Raw genomic sequence first — 9,472 nt, forward strand, 5'->3', positions numbered from 1 at the left:
TTTTATTAATTAATTAATTTATTTATTTATTTATTAAACATTATTGTAAGATATTAAGAGCAGAATAATCTTAATTTTTATTAAAAATAAGTTATGAAACAGGAAGTGGGGTGCTGCTAATTAATTTTTATTAAAAATGAATTATGAAACAGGAAGTGAGGTGCTGCTAATTAATTTTTATTAAAAATGAATTATGAAACAGGAAGTGAGGTGCTGCTAATTAATTTTTATTAAAAAGGAATTATGAAACAGGAAGTGGGGTGCTGCTAATTAATTTTTATTAAAATGAATTATGAAACAGGAAGTGAGGTGCTGCTAATTAATTTTTATTAAAAATGAATTATGAAACAGGAAGTGAGGTCCTGCTAATTAATTTTATTTATTTATTTAATAATTTTTTGTTGGTCTATTCTTTAATTATATTTTTTAAATTTATTATCTATTATTAAGATTTTTTATTTTAAAGTTAATTTTATTATATTTTTTAAATTTTGTTTTATTTATTTTTTATTCTTAATTTTTTATTTTTTATTTTATATATATTTTTATTATTTTTTATTTAATTTTTTATTTTTTCATTTTATTATTTTAGTTTATTTATTACTCTATTTTTTTCATAATCATAGGGTGATCCTGGTCCTATAGGTCCTCTTGGTCCTAAAGGAAGATATGGAGCTGAAGTGAGCATTGTTTGTTGTTGTTGTTTATTGTTGTGTGTTGTTGTTTATTGTTGTATCTTGTTGTTTTAGGGTGCTAAAGGTGATCCTGGTATAAAAGGAGAGATTGGTCATACTGGTATTATTGGAAGAATAGGAGAGAGAGGAGAGGAGGGGCCAAGAGGAGAGAAAGGAAATAAAGTGAGAAATTAATGTTACTAGAACGTACATGTACCTTAAATGTAGAAAAGATCTTTAAGACACTAAATTCAGGTTTTTCCCCAGGTTTTGGCTTAGTGCTCGTTCAGCTTTTTGTCAGTGGATTATCAAGTGGCTCAAAAATTAGGCCAAAGACCCTGTACTATAGTATGGGGTATTTTCATAAAATTCACAAATAGAGAATTTTTCAGTTTTATAATATTTTCTGATACATATACATCTACAAATGTTATGTTGGAAGTTTGAGCTGATTCCGATGGAAATTAGATTTTTTACGAATTTTTAAAGTTGCTCCAAAATCGGGCTGAAGCCCCTGTACACGGTCTTCAGCCAAATTTTGCCAAAAATGAAAAGGAGAGAATTTTCCATTTATACATATATTTCTGATACATATACATGTACATATGTTGTGTAGAAAGTTTGAGCTGACTCCGATCAAATTTGGATTTTTTATTAAATTTTAAAGTTTCTTCAAATTATACATGTAGTACAATGTGGAAAATTGTGGAAAACCCTAACTAAACTAGAGTTACACTTTACTAAAAACAATAACCCAATATGTTGTACATGTACATGTACATTAAAAATGCTAAAATTCAAGTTTCTAAAATACACGTAGACTTTAAGTGTCATTGTTTGTGTAGGGATATAAAGGCAATAAAGGTATTAAAGGACCTCCTGGACCACCTGGTCCCAAAGTATGTATGTGTACATGTAGATACATTAATAATATGTCACCTTGTGTAGGGCAAAGCTGGTCGTATTGGAAATGATGGACCCTCTGGTCCACCTGGAGATTATGTATACATATTTATTTATTTATTTATTTTTATTGTATCTATTTTACAGGGTTTAGCTGGAATAAAAGGATCTCCTGGTCATTCTGGCGATAAGGGACTCCCAGTAATTAATAATGTATCCTTAATTATTTATTATATTCATATTTATAGGGCCCTACTGGACCAATGGTACATGTTCATATCATGATAATACTAGTATTTATTTTTGTTAGGGTCCTAAAGGGCCTCCTGGTGAACAGGGGGAAAGAGTAAGTCATTTACACAGTCACTCTCTTTTATATTAATGTACATATTGCAGTCCTATAATTAATACAAAATTAAAATTATAGCTAAGATATTACTCACATATTTAAGCATGCTATTTATAAAAAGGTCTCTTAATTCATTTTTTTCTTACATGTATGACTATTAACTCTGCTTTTCCTCTCTTCATATTGTTATCAATTGATTAGGGTGACAAAGGACAGAAAGGTAGTAGGCCCTCTACTAGTGGTACATCATTCTATAGTTCTGATAGTAGCCTTGATGATCAGTCTTTAATACCGTCTCTCTCTAGCATTTTAAATAATGTAATCATTGATAATTGTTACCGATTGATTATAGTAATAATGTATTAATAACTTATAGTTGTACGATGTGGTTAAAAGACCTGATACTTTATGTGTTCCTGTTCGGATTATTAACAGTATGGGAAGGAGTCAAACCCAACCTGCCCAGTCTTGTCAAGCAATAAATGATCTATTAAATAATCAATCAAATGGTATGAAATTTTTAGGCTTCTCATTTTTATTTTAATGTATGTATTTTTCAGGTTGGTATTGGATTGATCCTAATTTAGGATGTTCTCAAGATTCTGTTTATATTTATTGTAATTTCACATCAAAAGAAACATGTATAGACATTGTACCATATCCCTTGGTAATTGACAACAACAACTGATATTAATTCTATTTTCTGTATAGGAACTAGGTAACCTAACTGAAGCCTATCTGATGAATCTTTTGCCTAATAATATACAAGTACTTTATTTATTTTATTCATACATTATTATTGCATTATTTATAGACATCATTATTAGTCCAGTTGAATGTCCTAAGGCTTTACAGTCATAGAATAAGGCAATCAGTCAAGATAGGGATATCTAGAGATTATCATGCACAGTATAGCAATGAGCTTAATATCACATGGATTGATTCTGATCGAAATCAAGTAATACTGAATCAAGATCAGCTCTCATCAACAGTGCTACAAAATGAGGTATGAAAATGAGTTTCTTTGCTACAAATATTAATTTTTTACTAAAATATTGCAGGGAGGAAAGGGCGAGGTTCATTATTCAATTCAAGCAGACAGCTCTCATTCCATATACAATTCACTGCCACTGCTTGATGCTAGACTGACATGCAGTGGTGGTGGGTGTACTACTGTTCAGTTAGGACCTGTGTGTTTTAAATATCAGAGTAATAGCGATGTTACATGAAGGAACATGATCCTTCTCTCTAGTTATTTTGATTCACAGCATACATTTTTTTAACAAGAACTCTATGTCAGTGTACAAAATAATAGAAAATAGTGTCTGTACTAATAATTATTACTAAAAAGCGTTAATAGCTGTTACATGTTTGTTGCTTCACTGGTCACAACATCGCTCAGCTTTTTGAAATCCACTTCCCATGTTCCTTTGGCTGTTTTTTCCCTGTTGGTCATCGGTATAAACTTTCGCCCAAATAATATTTCTCTCTCAGTGTAGGACCATAGAGCTTGTGCAGTTAGGCCAGTACTCTCCACAATGGCTTCCAGTATAATGACAATCTCAATGTCTTCATTTAATATGCTATCATTAGTTACTGTATAAAGAGGGCTTGTCTCCTTTATAATGTGTGTTATTACCACTGGGGTCAATAATATAATGCGATCAGTACCGCTATCATAGCCAACTTCCAAGTCATTTTGTTCCAACCTGTATTCATCAGTAGCACCATCTTTTTTATGCCAGTACAGTTGTACGCGTACATGTGCCTCTACTAGGGATGAATTCTTTCTGACATCAGCTACACGGAATTGAAGGCACCTCTCCCCTTTAGCATTAACATTAATGCAAGCAATGTCACTGAAGAGGATCGTCTTGCGTCTGTTTCTGGGTCTGGAGATTTTAGCAAATATCAGACCCAGTAGGAACGAATCGATAAAGAGTCCTATAAGACTTTGCACCACAAGTAGAAATATGCCAAAGTGACAGGTGCTCTGTATGTATCGGTGCCCATAGCCAATGGTTACTTGTGTCTCTAATGAGAAGAGAAACGATGAAGAGAATCCTCCAACATTTTCAATGCAAGAATTGTTGGTAACAGATACATAGGCTGCATCAAACGACCACCACATGAAAGTAAACAGGAGCCACGATGAGAGATACACAGCTGAGAATAACCCAATTATAATGTACCACTCTGCATTTATCAGTGTAGTAAAGCCGTCACTAACGTATGCTAACCAGCTAAGTGGTGGGATATTCTTGTGGTGCAAGATGGAGCGAGCAGTAGACCTTTTCACTAGTCTCTCTGGCCTAAGCCTTGTTGGTACAGTAGGCTGAAAGCTCACTATTGTTGGAGCAGCATCTGTAGCTTCTTCTCGAACTGTTCCTTCGGTTTCAGACATTTTTTCATAGCTATTAGAGAACTGGACAGACATTGTACTGGCTGATCCTGATCGATGAGCTGCACTTGTTGTTGTCCCGTTGCTATGGAGCCTATGAAATTTGATCAGCCACGCCTACATAATGAGCCACACCTTTTAGCTCATGATGCACTTTGCAGCCAAAATATGCTGCCAAGTCTATGACAGTGAGTACTATATCTAATCAGTTCCTGCATGTACCAGAATTAATATTAACAGATCTAGTTTGAAAATAAAATTGAAAATAAGTCTTTTCACTTGAACAGTAAACAGCACAAAAATAACAAAAATTTGTAATAATAATGAAAAATAATTTTATTACATTTACTAGCAAGGGCAAGGCTCTATGGAGCTAAGTCTATTAAAATCCACTTCCCAAGTACCTTTGGCATCACTCTGTCTGTATATCATAGGTTTAAATTTGTAATTGAACAATATTTCTCTCTCAGTGTAAGACCATAGAGCTTGTGCAGTTAGGCCAGTACTCTCCACAATGGCTTCCAGTATAATGACAATCTCAATGTCTTCATTTAATATGCTATCATTAGTTACTGTATAAAGAGGGCTTGTCTCCTTTATAATGTGTGTTATTACCACTGGGGTTAATAATATAATGCGATCAGTTCCACTATCATAGCCAACTTCCAAGTCATTCTGTTCCAACCTGTATTCATCAGTCTCCCCATCTTTTCTATTCCAGTATAGTTGTACACGTACGTGTGCCTCTACTAGCGATGATCTGCTCCTAACATCACCAATGCGAAACTGAAGCCTCTTCTCTCCTTTATTGTTAACATTGATGCAAGCAGTGTCACTAAAGAGGATCGTCTTACGCCTGTTCCTGGGTCTGGTGATTTTAGCAAATATCAGACCCAGTAGGAATGAGTCTATAATGAGCCCAACCAAACACTGAATGACGAGGCATAGTATACCAAAGGAGCAGTCGTCTGCGACAAAACGATACCCGTATCCAATCGTTACCTGAGTCTCTATTGAGAACAGGAAAGATGCGGAGAATCCGTCAATATTAGAAACGCAAGATGAGTTGGTTACGGCCACGTAAGCTGAATCAATCCCCCACCATATGAACCCAAAGAGCAGCCATGATAATACGTACATAGCTGCAAACAGCAGTATTATAACGATCCACCTTGCATTAAGTACTGTAGTGAAGCCGTCACTAATGTACCCCAGCAAGCTCAGCGGTGGTATGTTGTGATGGTGCACCAATGAGCGGCCATTGGACCTCTTTACTAACCTCTCGCGTCTTCTCGCTTCACGAGTTCCTCTGAATGTTATGGGAATGTCTTCACGATGGATATTCTCATTAGAATTCGATACTAATTCATAGTTTACGTTTTTATGTGATGGCTCCATGCTAAAGAGGAGGACAAGGGGCGAAGAAGAAACGACCTCAGCAGCTTGTACACCTTGTAACTTTTAATGTTAATTAACATGTGCATACCACAAGCCACTCCTTCTAACCAGCCCCACCCCTACTTTTTTTGCAGATCCACCCACGTGGTTTAGTAATTCACAGGGTTAAATTGTAGGGGTTTCCTCTTATTGTGCTAAGAGTAGACCATCATAATGCGCTCTGGCTCTCTTATTATTAACAAAAAGGCCAGCGAGAGGAGACAATGTCCTACATGCTCTTAGCTATCCTCTCCCTCCTCCTCCTCTTAAGAGGAACATACAACCAGAGAACAGTACAAGATGATATGAAGCAGTCTAGCCTCCAGCAAGAAAGCCGTCCATTAGTCTACCTTGCTATCCTCTCTAGAAATGCAGCCCATCTCTTACCACAGTACCTGGGATATATAGAGGGACTTAACTATCCAAAAGATAAAATTATAATTGGGTGAGGTAGCACTATAGTACACTGTAGCTCTACTAAAGTTAAACCATCTGGTTAAACTAGATGCAATTATGTTTTGTACATAATGTATTCAGTGATTCATTATTAATTTACTCTTATTGACACTTACATTATAATGCAGACCTTCTTCCCTGCATAATTGATTATTGTTTATTTGTTTTATTGTTATTATTGTTATAATAGTTTATATATTGGTCAGAGTGTGGACAATACGACAAACCTGCTACTCGAATGGTCTGAGAATGTCCGATCAATCTACAATAATGTGCTAATATATGAAGATGGAGACATATTCCCATTGGGAGACAGTGAGCTCTTCTCCTGGTCTGACTCAAGGCTGGAGTACATGTGTAAACTCCGACAGGATGTACTGAGCAATGCTAGAATGGCTAGAGCTGAATATCTATTTGTAAGCATTTGATTCTTCATTTTATTATTTTATTTTCTTTAGTTTGTTGATTGCGATAATTTTCTTATAAACCCAGATGTCCTAATAAGACTAATTGAAGCAAAAAAGTAAATGAATATTTTTCTTATTATTCTATTTTTATATTTTGATAAAGGCCTATAGTAGCACCACTTTTGATCTACGATAAAGAAAGAGCATTTAGTAATTTTTGGGGAGGACAGAAAGAAAATGTAAGCAATGATAACTCCTTCTCCATTGAGTAGAACTATATTTTGTGTACAGTAGAACTTTATATGTCCAATAATTAAAGTCATAATTATTACTCTCTCCCTATCTCTCAGGGTTATTATCTCAGAACAGAAGAGTACCTGCCAATAGTAACACGCTCCAATCTTGGCTGTTTCAAAGTTCCTTTAGTCCATTCAACACTTCTAATTGATTTAAGAACAGTATCCTCAGAATCACTTGCCTACTGGCCACCTCCTACTGAGTATAAATGGAACATTGACGACATCATTTTATTATCTTACTCTGCAAGAGTTAATGGTATATTTATAAGTATTAGTTGTTGTTGTTATTATTATTAGGTATTGGTATGTATATATTGAATACTGATGTGTTTGGTTATCTTTTAAAAACTGGAGAATACGCTTCACTTGAACATGCAATTAGAGAAACAGATAATTGGAAATTAAAGACAATAGGTACGTTTATTGGACTCGCGTAGGCGGGTACTAAGCAGTTGGGTTGTCATTCTGTCATTCTGTCCACACAGTTTAATTGATTTGTAAAAAAAATTATCTTTTTGTTTGAGCAGTCTAGAGCTCTATTTCTTCTTCTAGCAACAGATAAAGTTGCTTTCTTTCATCTAGTTATGCTCTTGTAGCATCCCGTGGCACCAAAAGCTGTGAACTGCTAAACCAGGGGACCTCTCTCCAGGTGAGAGCTCGTGTTTCACTTTACAGGGCTGAGATTTGCTTCAGAGATAGAAAATCCCATCTAACGAAAAACAAAAAGAACGATTTTGTCCTAACTTCGTTGTTTGTGAGTTACAGTTGCTCAAAGTTTGTGATTTAGCCTCTTTGAGAATTTTTCAGGCGGCACTGGGGAAAGCAGGAGCAACCAAACTCTCTCAGTCTCTTTTAAATATTTAGAAAAATTTTCTGTGCCAACTCTTTCTTGGAATAGAGCTTCAGATGCTAAAATAAATTTCAGCTTTTCTTCTTTCTCCTACCCATGTGCCATGATTTAGTTAGTTTTTGACCACACCCATAGCTTATTTAATTATCATTATAACTATGCAGTCAATAATAATATTTTTCAAATTGCTTAAAATATCACAGTATAAGTAATACATATCACTCAGGTGAATTCCAGCAGGCGAGTCCATTGCACCATAGTGCTTCATTATTATCGTTAATTATAATTATTATTTTCATTGTATAGTTAATCATTATCCTGTGCCTGTGAGTCAATTTATATCTATCCACTCAGAGAAAGAAAAAGCTGGAACAGATGCTGTAAGAAAAGAAAGAGAATACGAAAAAATAACATGAATTTTTGATAGATTTATATGATCAGCTTGGAGAGAAGGACAGAGAGGAGACAGAGGATGCTGGCTTGTCTTGATGTGCTGCAGTTTGACTATACATTATTCAATGCTGTTGATGGAAAGTAAGCAAATTACTATAAATAATTAAACTATTAATGTGTTTTATTTTAGGAAATTAAATCAGTCTTATTTAGATGAGCTTGGTATACATTTTATGCCAGGCTGGAAGGATCCTTGGGGTGAAAGGTAACAAAAGAACCTTCTTCTCTCCCTCTATCCTCTACCTTTCTTAGACCAATGACATTTGGAGAAGTTGGTTGCTTCTTAAGTCATTATTTCATTTGGTTGAGGATCATTGCTGAAGATATGAGGACTGTACTAATACTTGAGGATGACATTGATTTCCAACCTAACTTTAAATCAAATCTTAAAAGAACATTACAAGAAGTGAACAGTCATGATCCTGACTGGGACCTTGTGTTAGTTAACAGTTTAAATCAATAGTTTATTTGTCACTTTTTAGTTATGTTGGTCGTAAAGAGCTCAGTCCAAATCTTGAGACTGTTATTCCAGGAACAAAGAACCTTGTAATACCTCGGTACTCATATTGGACGTTAGGTTATATAATATCAAATAGAGGAGCTGAGAAACTGATAGCTGGGAGACCTTTTGATAATATACTACCAGTTGATGAGTACATACCAATAATGTATAATGACCATCCTGAGTAAGTATAGTCCATTTTTTTAAAAGTAGCAAAGCTTAATTATGTTGTACATCATCTTCAAATTTTTAAAGCCAGTGGATTCTTCTGAAAATTGTGTCCAAAATCACTCCCAATTTTTATTACATTTTCTGATACACATTGATGTCCTTATGCTGTGTAGGAAGTTTGAGCCAATTTCGGCTTCAATTTTACAAGTTACAGCCATTTTTGGAAAATGACAAAATTCTGAAAAATACCCAAGGCTATAGCCTATGGTTTTTTTAAAAAATGGCTGCAAAATCGCCCCCCCCCCAATTTTTATTACAGTTTCTGATATATTGTTGTCCTTATGCTGTGTAGAAAGTTTGAGCAGATTATGACTAAAATTTTAAAAGCTATTAGCTAAAATATTAAGCAATGTTTTGAAAAAAAGCACAGACTATATAGCCCATGGTTTTCCCAATGGGACATTATGTTCCAATTAAAACTTCCAATGCTTCAAATGAGACACTATTGAGTTACATTAATATGTTATTACAGGAGTGATTGGGTCCATTATTATGAGAACACTACTAGAG

General features: G+C 34.6%; 4 protein-coding genes across 5 annotated transcripts in view; 2 read left to right on the top strand and 2 right to left on the bottom strand.

Annotated features, from left to right (window-relative positions):
• LOC100639824 (collagen alpha-1(I) chain) overlaps positions 1–3,238 on the top strand; it is a 13,731-nt gene extending 10,493 nt beyond the window's left edge. The window contains exons 36-48 of the mRNA XM_011406635.2: positions 627–680; positions 750–857; positions 1,520–1,573; positions 1,623–1,676; positions 1,725–1,778; positions 1,826–1,843; positions 1,888–1,923; positions 2,128–2,244; positions 2,303–2,435; positions 2,487–2,593; positions 2,638–2,694; positions 2,741–2,932; positions 2,988–3,238. Of these exons, the coding sequence (XP_011404937.2) occupies positions 627–680; positions 750–857; positions 1,520–1,573; positions 1,623–1,676; positions 1,725–1,778; positions 1,826–1,843; positions 1,888–1,923; positions 2,128–2,244; positions 2,303–2,435; positions 2,487–2,593; positions 2,638–2,694; positions 2,741–2,932; positions 2,988–3,155 (1,152 nt within the window). The 3' untranslated portion in view covers positions 3,156–3,238. The remainder of the gene's footprint in view (positions 1–626; positions 681–749; positions 858–1,519; positions 1,574–1,622; positions 1,677–1,724; positions 1,779–1,825; positions 1,844–1,887; positions 1,924–2,127; positions 2,245–2,302; positions 2,436–2,486; positions 2,594–2,637; positions 2,695–2,740; positions 2,933–2,987) is intronic.
• Positions 3,239–3,289: 51 nt separating this feature from the next.
• LOC105313314 (G protein-activated inward rectifier potassium channel 4-like) lies at positions 3,290–4,425 on the bottom strand. Its single transcript, NM_001308621.2, has one exon. It carries the CDS (start codon positions 4,361–4,363, stop codon positions 3,290–3,292), a length of 1,074 nt encoding a protein of 357 aa, NP_001295550.2. The 5' UTR covers positions 4,364–4,425.
• A 250-nt stretch (positions 4,426–4,675) lies between these two features.
• Positions 4,676–5,725, bottom strand: KirA (potassium inward rectifier channel A). Its single transcript, NM_001279290.1, is given in 1 exon segment — positions 4,676–5,725. A coding segment is annotated over 1 exon segment (1,050 nt).
• Positions 5,726–5,910: 185 nt separating this feature from the next.
• Positions 5,911–9,472, top strand: part of LOC100639950 (procollagen galactosyltransferase 1-like) — a 16,650-nt gene continuing 13,088 nt past the window's right edge. Inside the window, exons 1-10 of one of the 2 annotated variants that reach the window (XM_019998361.1) lie at positions 5,911–6,209; positions 6,411–6,636; positions 6,679–6,743; positions 6,791–6,866; positions 6,978–7,182; positions 7,224–7,340; positions 8,083–8,156; positions 8,204–8,310; positions 8,360–8,434; positions 8,482–8,625. In XM_019998361.1, coding sequence (XP_019853920.1) covers positions 5,989–6,209; positions 6,411–6,636; positions 6,679–6,743; positions 6,791–6,866; positions 6,978–7,182; positions 7,224–7,340; positions 8,083–8,156; positions 8,204–8,310; positions 8,360–8,434; positions 8,482–8,625 — 1,310 coding nt within the window. In that variant the 5' untranslated portion in view covers positions 5,911–5,988. The remainder of the gene's footprint in view (positions 6,210–6,410; positions 6,637–6,678; positions 6,744–6,790; positions 6,867–6,977; positions 7,183–7,223; positions 7,341–8,082; positions 8,157–8,203; positions 8,311–8,359; positions 8,435–8,481; positions 8,626–9,472) is intronic. The other variant, XM_019998362.1, reaches the window with a different exon arrangement.

The sequence above is a fragment of the Amphimedon queenslandica genome, unplaced genomic scaffold, assembly GCF_000090795.2.
Source record: "Amphimedon queenslandica unplaced genomic scaffold, v1.1 AMPQUscaffold_13323, whole genome shotgun sequence".
In the NCBI taxonomy this organism is placed as follows: domain Eukaryota; kingdom Metazoa; phylum Porifera; class Demospongiae; order Haplosclerida; family Niphatidae; genus Amphimedon; species Amphimedon queenslandica.

What these genes read in the sequence shown, in the direction of transcription:
- LOC105313314 (NM_001308621.2), bottom strand. Translation starts at nt 4,363, where the DNA reads ATGTCTGTCCAGTTCTCTAATAGCTATGAAAAAATGTCTGAAACCGAA.